The sequence below is a fragment of the Leopardus geoffroyi genome, chromosome B1, assembly GCF_018350155.1.
Source record: "Leopardus geoffroyi isolate Oge1 chromosome B1, O.geoffroyi_Oge1_pat1.0, whole genome shotgun sequence".
NCBI classification, from domain to species: domain Eukaryota; kingdom Metazoa; phylum Chordata; class Mammalia; order Carnivora; family Felidae; genus Leopardus; species Leopardus geoffroyi.
The window spans coordinates 147,172,203-147,188,634 of NC_059327.1; the positions used below are offsets into that span (position 1 = coordinate 147,172,203).

A 16,432-nucleotide genomic window follows, 5' to 3' on the forward strand; every position below is an offset into this window, starting at 1 on the left:
CCAGATTGTCTTGAACAGACTGTTAGTAAAAATATGGATATTAACAACTCTGCTTGGGAGGACTCAAGAAAAGGAGCACAGTAGAGAAAATATATCACTTTAGATAATACCTACATTGTCACAAACAGACTATTGGTGGAAATACACATATGAAAGGGGGTTGAAGTTGATAGAAGGTAGTTAGATGACAAGTAAGGGTGTGGGGTTTAATGATGATGAGTTTCAGGTGCTGACAGAATGTGAGGATGCCCATTAGAAAGTAGGAGTCCAACAAAGTAACCTTCAACATTTACTGTAAATAGTACTTCGGTAACTGGGGGCAAAGGAATAGATGATCAAATTCTATACCTAGACTTCAAAAGTTGTCCTTCCTGATTGTAGGAAATAACACTTTTCATCACTCTTGGCCTGAACCAAGCAATTTTTATTTGCCAAATTATTTATTATTTTCAAATTTTCTAGGGACTAATCTCACCCTAGAATAAAAGCTAACATTTACAGCTATTGCCATTACATAATTGAAACATAGCAGAACCCAAGGGTTTGCAATTCTCTTTTTAGCAGTGGTATTAGTTTACTAATTCAGTAAGAGTGCTGGATTTAATTGCTGTACCCAGCAGGAAATCTGGAATAATTGGTCTTTTTCTGCACAGACTTTACTAATGATTGTCACACATCTTTGACTCAGCCCTTCAAAGGAGAGTGGTCATTCTCCAATGTCGGCCAAATGTTGCATTACTAAAGGATTTGCTTCTTGGGGTACCTGGGTGGCTCACTCAGTTGAGCATCTGACTTCAGCTCAGGTCACGATCTCACGGTCTGTGTCTTCGAGCCCCACATCAGGCTCTGTACTGACAGGTCAGAGCCTGCTTCAGATTCTGTGTTTCCCTCTTTCTCTGCCCCTCCACTGCTCATATTCTCTCTCTCTCAAAAAATAAACATTAAAAAAAAAAGGATTTTCTTCTTTGTCAGAGATTCTATTAGAGAGGGGGTCAAACTGGCATCCCAAGTCACCTCTAAGAAATATGGGTTCAGCTACGGCATGAATTTTATTTATGAAAATATTAAAAAGCCAACAATGTTATGATTTCACCAACTTTAACTGTACTCTTTAAAAGAAAAAATCAACCTTAAACACAAAGAAATAGTGTCTATTTGCTATTGCAGTTCTTCTAAGAAAGCTAAGTATGTTTTAAAAGCACAAATAATTTTGTAATCTAAAATTTCAACTCCAAAAGCAAAAAGAGAATTGATAAAATGTACTCTCATGCAAATAACTGCCCATTTATCGCCATTTGGAGAAAATAAGTGTGTGTTGTATATATTTGTATACACATAATACATATGTTTGACTCCTACCCAACTGGCTAAATTGGAAAAGGTCAGGCTTTGAAAATTGTTCCTAGAAAATGGATTTATCCAGGCAAATTTGTATGTGAGTCTCTACATATTTTATATACCATAAGATTGGATATGAACATAAGACTATTCCACTTCTGTTCAAAGAGGGCTTTCAGTACATATTTTCTTTAGAACATTCATAGAATTCAAGTACAAAGCTATAGAAAGCAATAGTATTTCTATATATAACACACTGTATAGTTAAAATAATCATACCAGCTCTTTTAAAATCTCATTGCTCTGGGTGACTCCTCCTAATTCTTCCATCATTAATTCTTGGTTGGGTTTTTCAGCACTTTTCCTACAAAGCAAATTTTCCTCATGTGAATTTTGAATTGCAGGTCCTGGGGCTAACTGATGAGATGTACTTATGATCACATTGTTTTTAGCTCTTACGGTATAGGTTTCCTTGGGCTTTGCTCTTTTTTGGCAGAGCTGGAAGTGAAAAGCATCTTGGAATGCACGGTGAAAATTCTCATTGAAGAAACCATAAATGATGGGGTTGACGCTGCTATTGCAAAAGGCCAGCCAATGTGCAAACGGGTAGATGTAGATGTTGATAACCCGCAGTTCATTTGGAGACAGGTCAGCATAGTCTGAGAGCATCATCAGTGTCCACAGAGGCAGCCAGGAGAGAATAAAAAGCAGAGCCACAATCAGGAGCATCTTAATGACCTTCTGTTTCTTCTTGGACACCACATGCCACTGCTCCTGGTTCTGTTTGCCTGTGTGGGGCACTGTCATCTTGAAGAGTGAAATTCCAATCCTTCCATACATGATGACAATGAGGGACAGGGGAGCCAGGTAGATGTTGGCGAACAGCACAGTGGTGTAGATCTTCCTCATTTCCTGATTTGGCCAGTCTTCCCGGCACCAGTAGACTGGACTGGTTTTATTCTGGGAGTTGAGTCTCACTTGGTAATATTTTTCTTCTTGTACATGTAACATTATTGCAGATGGGGACATAATGGCAATGGCCAGGACCCAGATGATCACAATAATGACAGATGCTGTCTTGATAGTGAGCTTTGGCTTAAAAGGATAGACAACACAGCGGAACCTGCAATTAAAGGCAAATAGCAGTGGGACACTGCCTTGTAACTTTTGACCAAGTTGTGAATTGAATTTAATTCTCCCACTCACGTTCCCCTCAAAAAGCATAGAAAGTTACCATTAGCAGTAGAGAGGCATGCATTGATGTCTTTTGTAACTGATATAAATTTCAACTCAGATTATGAAAGTGATAGTGGTAACTAGCATATATTGAACATGAATAGTTAGTATTTTGTTTTAGGCTCTTTTTCATTGGTTTGCATTGATGGTCTTTAAGCTTCCCCATTTACTGGCACAATAGGCTTAGAAAACGTAAAAACTCTTGCCCACAACTACACGTGATTTAAAACAGATAGTTTGGCTTCAGAGACCATATTGTTAAACTCTCCTTTCATGACCTCTGTGCTCCCCTCCCACATTATCTGTGTGCTTGGCCAACTGAACATTAGCAAGATGACAGAAACGACACAGAGGCACCCAACCAAACCACAGCATCATGAGAAATGTTTAAGCATTCTTGTTTCAAGTCACTAAAGTGTTTTGGTGGCTTGGTTCACAACTGTAAGAGTCTGAGAATTTCCATTATGAGTTCTGATTACTTGCTTTCCAGACGTTCTATGCCCTCTGGTGAGCACGAAAGTTCAATGTCAGTATGTAGAATAATGCTGATTTCATTTTACTGCAATTTTGCTTTTGTGAGTCTTGATGTTATTATTCATGCTCATTATAATCATACCATATACAACTGTGTAATATTTTATATTTTTCAAAGTATTATCACCTACTAAATCTCTGATTTTCGTGATGACTCTATAAAAAGGAAATGTTATGAAAACTGTTACTTTCCACATCAGCAGATAAGAAAACTTAAATTAACATGGAGTTGCTGCTGAGCCACTTAAAAGCTTTATCTGACATATCTTCATATACTAATTAATTTGAACTTTAATTGCTCTATTGTCCTTCATTGCATGGGTAATGTCTGCTATCTTAAACAAGTTTTCTTCTAGTGTTTTTTTTTTATTGTTTATTTATATTTATTTGAGAGAGAGAAAGAGCACAAGTGGGGGAGGGGCACAGAGAGAGGGAGACAGAATTGGAAGTAGGCTCCAGGCTGTCAGTACAGAGCCTGATGTGGGGCTCGTGAGATCATGTGAGATCATGATCAGAACTGAAGTCAGACACTTAACCAACTGAACCACCCAGGCACCCCCTTTTCTCCCATCTACCTACCTTTAAATTATAGGTAACTTTATAGGCACAATTCTAAGTATTTTGTTCTTTTTTTGCAAACCAACTATTGGGTCTTCAAATATTTTTTCATTCATTCAACAAATATACATACAATATATTCATATATATATGTGTGTGTGTATATATACACACACACACATATATGTATATATATACATATATATGTATATATAAATGTAACTTATATACTGATATATACTGTATATTTAATTTATATACTGATATAAATTTATAATAATTTATATACTGATTTATAATATAAATAAGTAAATATAAATATATATATATGTATATGAACAAAAAAGAAAATGCTGTCAGAAATGGCCAAAGAAAATATTGTGCAATTATGCTAAAATCATGCTGGTGTTTAGATTTGGCCAGTAAGTTACTCAGGCTTCTCTAGAGAAACAGAGTCAACAGTATGCATAAATATATAGAAAGATATTTAAAGGATTGGCTCATGCAATTTAGGAAGAAGTCCCAAGATCTGCAGTTGGCAAAATGGGGACCAGGAGAGCCCATGGTATAGTCCAGTTCACATCTAAGGGCTTGAGAACAGGATAGCCACCGTTATAAGTTCCAAAAGCTATCAGGCTCACAACAACAGAAGAGCTAATGTTGCAGTTCAAGTCTGAAGACAGAAAAAGACTGATGTCTCAGCAATAAAAGTCAGGCATTTAATTGCAGGAAGGTCAGCCTTTTTGCTTCTTTGTTCTATACAGGCCTTCAACTGATTGAATAAGGGCCAACAATAGTAGGGAGGGCAATCTTTTACTCAACCTATTGATTCAAATGTTAATCTCATCAAAAGTACCCTCATAGACACACCCAGAATAATGTCTGACCAAATATCTGGGTACCACATGGAACAGTCAAGGTCACACATAAAACTTATCACTACAACCAGTTAGGAAAAAAAATCTCAGTATTCTATCTCAAGCAATGGAAGATAGTAGACTTGTTCAAGACCGTTAGCACCCAGAACTGATGGGATATTTTTTAATATGAAATTTATTGTCAAATTGGTTTCTATACAACACCCAGTGCTCATCCCAACAGGTGCCCTCAATACCCATCACCAACCCTCAGTTTGTTCTCAGCTTTTAAAAGTCTCTTATGTTTTGGCTCCCTCCCTCTCTAACCTTTTTTTATTCCTTCCCCTCCTCATGTTCTTCTGTTAAGCTTCTCAGGATCCACATAAGAGTGAAAACATATGGTATCTATCTTTCTCTCTATGACTTATTTCACTTAGCATAATACCCTCCAGTTCCATCCACATTGCCACAAATGGCCAGATTTCATTCTTTCTCATTGCCAAATAGTATTCCTTTGTGTATATAAACCACAATTTCTTTATCCATTCATCAGTTGATGGACATTTAGGCTCTTTCCATAATTTGGCTATTGTTGAAAGTGCTGCTATAAACATTGGGGTACAAGTGCCCCTATGCATCAGCACTCCTGTATCCCTTGGGTGAATTCCTAGCAAGGCTATTGCTGGGTCATAGGGTAGATCTATTTTTAATATTTTGAGGAAACTCCACACTGTTTTCCAGAGTGGCTGCACCAGCTTGCATTTCCACTAACAAGAGGGTGCAAGAAGGTTCCCGTTTCTCCACATCCTCGCCAGCATCTATAGTCTCCTGATTTGTTCATTTTAGCCACTCTGACTGGCATGAGGTGGTATCTGAGTGTGGTTTTGATTTGTGTTTCCCTGATGAGGAGCAACGTTGAGCATCTTTTCATGTGCCTGTTGGCCAATTGGATGTCTTCTTTAGAGAAGTGTCTATTCATGTCTTCAGCCCATTTCTTCACTGGATTTTTTGTTTCTTGGGTGTGGAGTTTGGTGAAGAACTTATGGGATTTAAAGAGTGACTAGATAGAAGTTGGAGAGAGAAGGAAAGTTCAAGAACAGATTGGATGTGTGATACTATCATTCACTGATTTTGGAAAATGAGAAAAGGAGCTAACTTTTTGTTTACTTATTTTGTGGGGGACTGGTAGAGAAGACAAGTTCAATTCTGGGTCTATTTTGAAGTGCTTGTTGTTGGATATGCAGGTGAAGTTATCCAGGAGGGATTTTGAATATAAGTATGAAATTTAGGAGAAAGACTTAGTCTGGAGAAATAGGTTTGGGAGATTTTTTAGTTTGGCTTCCTCTAAGAGCTGACCCTGAGAAAGGCATTCAGATGCAGGTAGTTCAGATGGACATGAAGGTGTGATGGTTTGAAAACGTGTCCTCCAAATTCAATTCCCTTCTCCATGAATATGAGCTGGTTTTAGTGACTCACTTCTTTTTACACTTATTTATTTTTGAGAAAGAGTGAGACAAAGCGTGAGCAGGGGAGGGGCAGAGAGAGAAGGAGACACAGAATCTGAAGCAGGCTCCAGGCTCTGAGCAAGCCGTCAGCACAGAGCCTGATGTGGGGCTCGAACCCACGAACTGTGAGATCATGACCTGAGCCGAAGTCAGACGCTCAACCGACTGAGCCACCCAGGCACCCCTAGTGACTCACTTCTAATGAATAGGATGTAGAAGTGACACTACATGACTTTCACTGGCACTTAGGACACACGTGCCTTAGACTACATGTAAGAAGGTCAGCTACCTTGAAGCTGCCATGCTATTGAGCCCATGTGGAGAAAAACCAGTAGGAGTAAAGTGCCTAAGAAGACTCAGGTCTGTCTCCTAGCTGTTCAAGTCCTCCCAATCTGGGCACCACCATCAGAGTGGGGTTTTATGGAGCTCCCCTCCCTGATGCCAAGTGGAGCAGAGACAAGGTATATTTCTCTAATCAGGGAATCTGCCCACATCACAGATTCATGAGCATCATGAGCCACTAAATAAGTGGCTTGTTTTGGGAGGTGACTTGTTGTATTACAAAAAATAACTGAAACCACAAAGAAATGATATATGGATTGGAAGGCAGATAGCAAAGGGTATGTCACAGGTGACCATATTTTCATCACTTTTTAAAAGACATAAAACATGACAGACACTGCTGAAATTCTCTTGGTAGGTCTACTCAATCCTTTTCCATTTTACTCAGGAATCTCGACGTTGCCATGTATCCCTCCTGTCGGGGCACCTGGATGGTTCAGTTTTGGCTAAGCATCCAGCTTGAGCTCAGGTCATGTTCTTAAGGTTTGTGCATTCAAGCCCTGCATTCTGCTCTCTGCTATCAGTGCAGAACCTGCTTCAAATCCTCTCTCTCTCCCCTCTCCCACTTGTGTGCGTGCACATACATGCAGTCTTCTCTCTCAAAAATAAACATTTTTAAAAAATGAACAGCAATGTTTATTTCTAAATCTCTAATTAGGAGGCATACTAGAAACCATGAAAAAGAAATTAAGGGATACTTAATACTAAATGTAATGAAATAAACCTGATAAACTCAAGATTCAAGTAGAAAATACAAAGGATATTACAGTTTTTTAATTCACTGTAAAGATGACATAAATAATTGTAAAATTAAGATAGAGTACTACAAATATTCACAACTAAATAATTTAGTAGTAGCACTAGTTAGTAGTAGAAAATAATAGTAGTAACAGGATATGGTAAATTTGGAAATAATTAGCTTCCAAATTTTAATGTAAAAAGATATCTTTGGCATTTGGTGGCTAGCATATATATATAAATTTTATTCTTCTTACATGTAAACCAAAAAAACTGGATGTATAAGATGGGTTCTTAAAAACAGATTAATGTTGAAAATAGGATCTACTAGTTGTTTTGCTTTTTTTAATGTCAACAATTCTATTGTATTTTTTAAACACTCTCTCATCTACATATATGTGCGTATGTGTTGCTGACTGGTTGGTTCCTTTTTGGTCCTTTTCCTTGGCTGGGGAGACATCTTTCAGGACATTGTTCAGTTTCCTTCTCAAGTATCCCTTAATTGCCACTGCCTTAACACATGCACACATCCTCTCCCATCTAAGTTGTTACAAAAGTTTAACTTTTTCTTTTCTTTAGTCTTAACACAACTCTAAACCCTTTCTACTTGTTTTTCTAAAATGAAAATCTAGTCATTATTCCCCTACATAAAAGATGTTAGTAGCAGCTCCCTGCTGTCTTCAGGACAAATGGAAGACAGATCCACAGACATGTGTTTTGTTTTGTTTTGTTTTACAAAGAAAGAAGCTCAAGCAGGCTCCACACTCAGGGCAGAGCCTGATGCAGGGCTCCATCCCAAGACCCTGGGATCATAAGCTGACCTGAAATGAGTCAGAGGCTCAACTGACTGAGCACCCAGGTGCCCCAGGTCTATCATAGACTTTCTGTGACCTAATGTGCTATTCCACCCTCCCATGTTCTAGCTGGACTATCTCTCTGCACTTCTCTTGACAAGTATCCTCCTATTTCAATTGCCGTATATATATCTCTGTCTTAAGAGATGCTCTTTCCTCGGTTTCTTTCCAAGGTAAATTTCTGACCCCTCAAGATTTAGACAGATACGACCTTTTCTGTGAATGCAACACTCCCTGTCCTGAGAAATAACTTGATCACTCTCTCCTTTGTACCATTGTTATGTAAGAGAGTAGTATTCATTAATGTGTCTTGTCTACCTCTACCAGAGTGTGGACTTCTTTAGGAGGTACTTTGTCTAATTTGTTTGAGATGGTATACAACCCAGCCCATTACAGGCACACTCAACAATATGTGTAAATGGATTATTAAATTTTACCTTAACATTTGGATAAAATATCAGATTTATTTCATATTTTCACCATTAGAAAATACAATATTCTAGTGTGAAAAATATATAAACTATGCTGTTATGAACTTCAGGTTTGCGTCCCCCAGAAATTCATACTTTGAATAGGGTTGAAACCCTAACCCTTGGTTGTATGATATTAGAAGCCATGACCTTTAGGAAGTAACTAGGTAGAAGAGATCAAGAGGGTAGGTTCCTCATGATAGGATTAATGACCTTTTATAAGAACAGGAAGAGACTAGAGTTTGTGCTCTCCAAGGAGAAGATAGCCTTCTGCAAACCAAGAAAAGGTCTCTCACTAAACACAGAAGATACTGGCATCCTTACCTTGGACCGTCCCGCCTCCAGAACTGAGGAATAAGTTTTTTTGCTTCAGCCACAAAGTCTATGGAATCTTGTTAGAGCAGCCCAAACTAAGACACGTATCATCCCTAATTATTTAATTCTAAAATATGAAAATTTCAGTAGTTTTATTACTGAACCTTTAGTAGATAGATACACCTTGCTCTTAAAGGATAGATATTATGGATATAGTTTGGGGCAAATATAACCAAATTTGGTAGATAATAAATTTTTCTCTGGACTCATATGTTGGTGCTGACTTACCTATCCACAGCTATCGCAACTAAAGTAAAGACTGATGCTGCAACTGATACTCCCTGAATGAATCCGCTGATCTTGCACATTGTGCTTCCAAAGGGCCATCCTGAAAGGGAAATTGAAACAGTCTTTGAAAAGATCATACTTTTTTTAATTTCACAAAAAATATGAACAGAAAAGCATGAAATCAAGACTGATGCAACTACTTCCTAAATGATATCCAGAAAACAATCAATGTTTCCCATTATTTTCATTAATATCTCCAGAGCTCTGTTTTTAGTATACTGCTATTAATGTCAGAACTCCTATGGTAGTTACAACATTCTAGGCACTGTGGTAAGTGTTTTGTACCTATTAATTTATCTAATCCCCCAATAGACTTTCGAAGGCTTTATTCTCTTCCTCATGATATAGACTAGCTAATAAACACATATATATCACATACCTTGCCACAGCTAGTTAGCAACATACTTAGGATTTCAATCCTACTTGTATGGTTCCAGAGCCTAAACCATTAACCCTTATGGAATAATGCCCTTTAAATGAGTAAGACAGGAAGAATATTGGTTTTATAATTTTGAAATGTACCCCATAAATCATGGGGAATAGGAGTCACATGTAGAATAAATAAAATTAATATTTATTCATATATAATGTAATGAGACAATTTACCTCAGAGGTACTTTGTTATAGAGTGAATGTTTGTGCTCTACCTGCCCTCCCATCAAATTCATATATTCTAGCCTTAAGTTTCAACGTGTTTGGAAGTGGGGCCTCTGGAAAGTAATTATATTTAGATGATGCCACAAGGTGGTGCCCACATGATGGGATTAGTGCCGTTAGAAGAAGAGGAAGAAAAAAAAAGGATTCTTCTCCAGGAGCATGCACAGAAGAAAGGCCATGTGAGCACAAAGCAAGAAGGTAGCTGTCTACAAACCAAAAAAAGGACCCTCACCCACAAGCTGACCATGCCAGCACCCTGATCTCAGACGTCTAGCCTCTGGAATAGAAAGAAAATAAATGTCTTTTGCTTAAGCCACCTAGTCTATAGTATTTTGTTATGGTAGCCTGAGCTGACTAAAACATATTTCAAGAATAAAGAACACTTTGCATAAACAAAAATAGTCCATTTGAATTACTTTCTAAGTAAACTTCACTTATTGGAATGTTTATAAAAGAAATTAGTAAAATTATTATAACAGGTTGATATAAACACCCCTGCTATTATAAGAAAGTAATCATATTCTTCTACTAGCAAATATTCTCGTTTCCCAAAAGATAAAATTTAAAAATCTGAGAAAAAAATAACATTCATTTTCTTTTAAACAGATCTGTAATTTTTTTTTTAAAAATATTTGTACCTAATTTAAAATATTCCCAATAATCTAAATGATCCAAGTCTACCAGAAAAACCATTTTGGCATCTATCCAGCTCATGTTAAAATAGATGCTTGAATGACTCTCCTGAATAGAAACCAAAAGTGAACACATTTTCCTAGTCCTAAAATATGTTTGGCTGTTTACAGTATTAAAAAGGCAAAAAGGAGTGTCAATAGCCTTTGGTCAAAAATAGAACATATGATTTATCTCATCTCCCTCACTAAATTCCACTGAAATGAAAGCACCAGAGAACAAAGAACTCAAATACGCAGAAAGAAAATAAAGCTGGGAAAATGACACAACTGGCTGAATTATGAATAAATACAACCAGATGCCACTTGTTCTTCCCCTGCTAGCAGAAGAATGGAGGTTACTCTCTGAGGAAGTAAAAGCAGAGGGGCTCTAGACTCCGAGTCAGCAGGTGCAAGTGTGGTGGGTACCACAGGTACCACAATGACGCACAATGATGAAGTGAAAATATATGCTCTGCATGCGGTCCTGCTGCCCAGAGACCCACTAGGCTCTGGAACAGAGCAGCCAGTCTTACGACTCCCATGGCAATAGGTCAGAGAATTGCCTTCTGGGGAATGTGATCCTTCCAAGAACACTGATGTGCAATTTTTAATTTTTTTTTTAACATTTATTTATTTTTGAGACAGAGACAGAGCATGAACGGGGGAGGGGCAGAGAGAGAGAGGGAGACACAGAATTGGAAGCAGGCTCCAGGCTCTGAGCCATCAGCCCAGAGCCTGATGCGGGGCTCGAACTCACGGACCGCGAGATCGTGACCTGAGCTGAAGTCGGGGGCTCAACCGACTGAGCCCCCTGATGTGCAATTTTTGACAGTTGTGGATTTCCCAGCGAATGGGCCAGATTAATGAGGCTAAGAGTGGGCCTAACCTCAAACCTAAGGCATGCAGAGGTCCAAGGAAGCCGCACCATGTCTCAGTCTGAAACACAAGCAGCTAAGCAGCAATTGACAGACGGGAAGCCTCGAATATAAAAGTGGCTAAAATAGGAAAAAAGAAACTTAAGAAAAAAAATCAAGTAGATGAAAAATATAAAAAAAATTACTTCAAACCTTTAGCCAGACTTATAAGAAAAAAGGAAAAAGGCCACAAAATTACAAATGAGAAAGGAGAAACCAACACCACAGAAATACAATTATAATTATTATGAAAAACTATTTGCCAACAATTTTGACAACCTAGAAGAAATGGATAAATTCTCAGAAGCATATAACCTACGAAAACTGAAACAGGAAGAAATAGAAAACTTGAGCAGGTCAATTACCAGCAAGGAAACTGAAACAGTAATCACAAAATTCTCAACAAAAGCCCAGGAACAGATGACTTCAAGGTGAATTCTACCAAACATCTAAAGAAGTGTTAATACCTATTCTTCTCAAACTATTCCAAAAAATAGAAAAAGGAAAACTTCCAAATTCATTCTATGAGGCCAGCATTACTCTGATACTAAAACCAGATAAAGATACCAAAAAAAGAGCACCACAGGCCAATATCTCTAATGAACATAGATGCAAAAGTCCTCAACGAAATACACCAAACTGAATCCAACAATCATTAAAAAAATCATTCAAGTGATCAAGTGGGATTTATTCCTGGGTTGCAAGGGTGGTTTGGTATTTGCTAATCAATCAACATAATACATTACATCAGTAAAATAAAGAATAAGGATCATATGATCATTTCAGTAGACACAGAAAGAGCATTTGACAGCATTCAATATCCATTCATGATAAAAACTCTCAACAAGTAGGTTTAGAGGGAACATACCTCAACATAAAAAGGACTTATATGAAAAACCCACAGCTAACTTCATCCTTAATGATGAAAAACTGAGAGCTTTTCCCCAAAGATCAGGAACAAGGGATGTTCCCTTTCACTTTTATTCAACATAGTACTATAAGTCCTACCCATGGCAGGCAGACAAGAAAAATAAAACGCATCCAAATCAGTAAGGAAGAAGTCAAACTTTCACTATGCAGATGACATGATACTCTACACTGAAAATCTGAAAGACTGCCAAAAGGCTGCTAGGACTGATAAAAGATTCGCAGGATACAAAATCGATGTATAGATATCTGTTGCATTTCTATACACTGATAATGAAGCAGCAGAAAGAGAAATAAAGAAAGCAATCCCATTCACAACTGCACCAAAAATAATAAGATACCTAGAAAAGAGGTGAAATACCTATACTCTGAAAAGTATAAAACACTCATGAAAGAAATAGAAGATAACACAAAGAAAGGGAAAGACATTCCATGCTCATGGACTGGAAGAACAAATATTGTAAAAATGTCTGTACTACCAAAGCAACCTACACATTTAATGTGATCCCTATGAAAATGCCAATAGCATTTTTCACAGAACTAGAACAAACAATCCTAATATATGTATGGAACCACAAAAAGACCGCAAATAGCCAAAGCAAACTTGAAAAAGAAAAGCAAAGCTGGAGATATCACAAGTCCAGACTTCAAGTTATATTACAAACCTGTGGTAATCAAAACAGTATTAAACTGGCACAAAAATAGAAACATAGATCATTGAAACAAAATAGAAAACTCAGAAATAAACCCACAATTATACGGTCAATTAATCTTCAACAAAGTAGGAAATAATATCCAATGGAAAAAAAGACAGTCTCTTCAAGAAACCTGGAAAAACTGGACCACTTTCTTATACCATACACAAAAATAAACTCAAAATGGATTAAAGATCTAAATTTGAGACCTGAAACCACGAAAATCCTAGATGAGAACATAAGCAGTAACTTCTCTGAGATCAGCCATAGCAACTTCTTTCTAGATAGGTCTCCTGAGACAAGGGAAACAAAAACAAAAATAAACTATAGGGACTTCATCAAAATAAAAAGCTACTGCACAGCAAAGGAAACAATCAACAAAACTAAAAGACAACTTACTGAATAGGAAAAGATATTTGCAAATGACATATCCAATTAAGTGTTAGTATTTTAAATACATAAATAACTTCTACAACTCAATACCCAGAACACAACCCCATTAAAAAATGGGCAGATGACATGAACAGACATTTGTCCAAGGAAGACATACAGATGGCCAACAGACACATGAAAAGATGCTGATTAACATCATTCATCATCAGGGAAATGCAAATCAAAAGTACAGTGAAATATCACCTCACATCTGTCAGAATGGCTAAAATCAACAACACAAGAAACAAGTATTGGCAAGGATGTGGAGAAAGAAGAATCTTCTTGCACTGTTGGTGGGAATGCAAACTATTTTCCGGAGTGCTGGAAAACTGTAAAGAGGTTCCTCAAAAAGCTAAAAATAAAACTACTTTAAGATCCAGCAATCTCACTACTATTTACCCAAAGAATAAAAAAAATACTAATTCAAAGGGATACTTGCACCCCTATGTTCATAGCAGCACTATCTACAATACCCAAGATGTGTAGCAGCCCAAGTATCCATTGATTGATGAATGGAAAAGAAGATGTGTCACACACACACACACACGCACATGCATGTGCAATGGAATATTATTCAGCTGCAAAAAAAAGACTGAAATCTTGCCATTTGCAATTACATGGGTGGACCTAGGGATTAAAATGCTAAGTGAAGTAAGCCAGTTAGAGAAAGAAATACAATATGATTTCACTCATATGTAGAATTTAAGAAACAAAACAGGGGCGCCTGGGTGGCTCAGTCGGTTAAGCGGCCGACTTCAGCTCAGGTCATGATCTCGTGGTCCATGAGTTCGAGCCCCGCGTCGGGCTCTGTGCTGACAGCTCAGAGCCTGGAGCCTGTTTCAGATTCTGTGTCTCCCTCTCTCTGACCCTCCCCCGTTCATGCTCTGTCTCTGTCTCAAAAATAAATAAACGTTAAAAAAAAAATTTAGAAAAAAAAAAAAAAAGAAACAAAACAAACTAGCATAGGAAAAAAGATAAACCAAGAAACAGACTCTTAACTATACAGAACAAACTGATGGTTACCAGAGAGGAGGTGGGTGGGAGGATGGGTGAAATAGGTGATGGGGATTAAGCAGTGCACGTACTATCATGAGCACTGGGTGATGTATGGAATTTTTGAATCACCATTTGAATCACCAGTACAGCTGAAACTAATATAACCCTGTTAACTGGAATTAAAATAAAAGCATAAAAATAAACCTCAGAGATATAACACATTTGATTGATGAAATGTACACGATAGTATAGGAAACATGCAGAAAATAAAATAGGTCAAAGAATTTAAAACATGAGAGCAGAAATGTGGAATTCAATATAATGTCTGGTAGAGAAAACTAAGAAAATCTTTGAAAAAAGAACAATAAGGAACAGAAACAAGAAAGATGAAGAAACAAAAGGCAACCCAGAACCTCTAATATCTGACTAATATGAATTGAAAAAAGTAAAATGGAAGAGAATTATGCAAGAAATTCCCCAGGATTAAGGAGCATTCTGTTTCTGATTGAAATAACCTGGTTTGTGTCCAACACATGAAAAATAAAAAGACCTATGGAAGGCATAATTGCTTGAAATTCAGAACACTGAGGATAAAGACAAGCCCCAAGTTTTCAAAATGCAAATCATGATAAAAAAAAGAACATCATTAGATTTTTCAACAGTAATATCAGGTTTCCCAGCAGTAACAATAGACAACTCTGTTAAAATTCTGAGGGGGAGAAAATGTCCAGTCTTAAATACTTCATACAGCTAACCATAATCAGGTATGAGAACAGAATAAAGATAACTGCAGACAAACAAGATCTCAAATGTTTTTTCTTAAAAAAAAAAATTAACGTTTATTTATTTTTGAGACAGAACATGAATGGGGGAGGGTCAGAGGGAGTGGGAGACACAGAATCCGAAGCAGGCTCCAGGCTCTGAGCTGTCAGCACAGCAGACCTTGAGATCATGACCTGAGCCGAAGTCAGACGCTTAACCGACTGAGCCACCCAGGTGCCCCTGGTTTTTCTTTTTTTAATCTTAATGCACACTTTCTCAGGAAACTAACAGAGAAATAAACCAAGAAAGAAGACATGGTTCTGGAAAACAGGGGATTGAACACAAAGAATAGTAAAGAGAGTCCTTAGGGTCTCAGTGAAGGGACTTCCCAGAGCAGTAGCAGCTGAGCTCCACGCCTAAAAAGCAGTATATCTGAATAGAAACAAAAGGGTAGAGAGCACCAACAGGGTATCTCCAGAAAAAAAAGATGCAATTCACAAGTTACCTGACATGTCTGAAGGTATTAACAAGAAATTAACACTTGTAGAAGAGAGGTTGAGGTTATATTACTTACAGGTACATACCCCCAACTAAGCAAATCAAAATACAATGCCCCTGGGGTGCCTGGGTGGCTCAGTTGTTTAGGCAACTGACTTCAGCTCAGGTCACTGATCTCACAGATCCTGAGTTCAAGCCCCACATCCGGCTCTGTAATGACAGCTCAGAGCCTGGAGCCTGCTTCAGATTCTGTGTCTCCCCCTCTCTCTACCCCTCCCCTGCTCATGCTCTATGTTTGTCTCTCAATAATAAACGTTACAAAAATAATTTTTTTAAATAAAAAAAATACGATGCCCTTATTAAATCTAAGAAAAAAGAAATTGATATCACAGCACTCTTTCATATTGATATCATAGTCCTTTCAACCAAAAATAGCATGTGCTTAATCCTGGGGAATTTTCTTGTATTAACATTCATGCCTCAGCAGAGCTAAGATACAAATAATAGGAACATATATTCTGCATACTGACAACTAAAAATTATAATAATGTTGGGAAAATGAGAGGAGGTAAAGAGTGTGAATGTGATTTTGTGTGTCTATATAAATGCATCAGATTGCATGTGTACACAATTCCAGCCAATCCTGTTTTCCCACCTTCACATTCAGCAGTATGTGGCAGTTTCTGTGAATTTATGTTCTTTTGCTCTATGTCATTTCAGTGGAGACTGCTGGGGGAAATACCTCTTGTGGTAGAAGATTAGAAGAACTACATCACATCTCCCAC

At 37.5% G+C, this 16,432-nt stretch overlaps 1 protein-coding gene across 3 annotated transcripts in view; it reads right to left on the reverse strand.

Annotated features, from left to right (window-relative positions):
• Positions 1 to 863: 863 nt before the first annotated feature.
• NPFFR2 (neuropeptide FF receptor 2) overlaps positions 864 to 16,432 on the reverse strand; it is a 95,018-nt gene continuing 79,449 nt past the window's right edge. For all 3 annotated transcript variants that reach the window (XM_045473794.1, XM_045473793.1, XM_045473792.1), the window contains 2 exons: positions 9,036 to 9,135; positions 864 to 2,461 (listed from right to left, as the gene is read on the reverse strand). In XM_045473794.1, the coding sequence (XP_045329750.1) occupies positions 1,612 to 2,461; positions 9,036 to 9,135 (950 nt within the window). In that variant the 3' untranslated portion in view covers positions 864 to 1,611. The remainder of the gene's footprint in view (positions 2,462 to 9,035; positions 9,136 to 16,432) is intronic.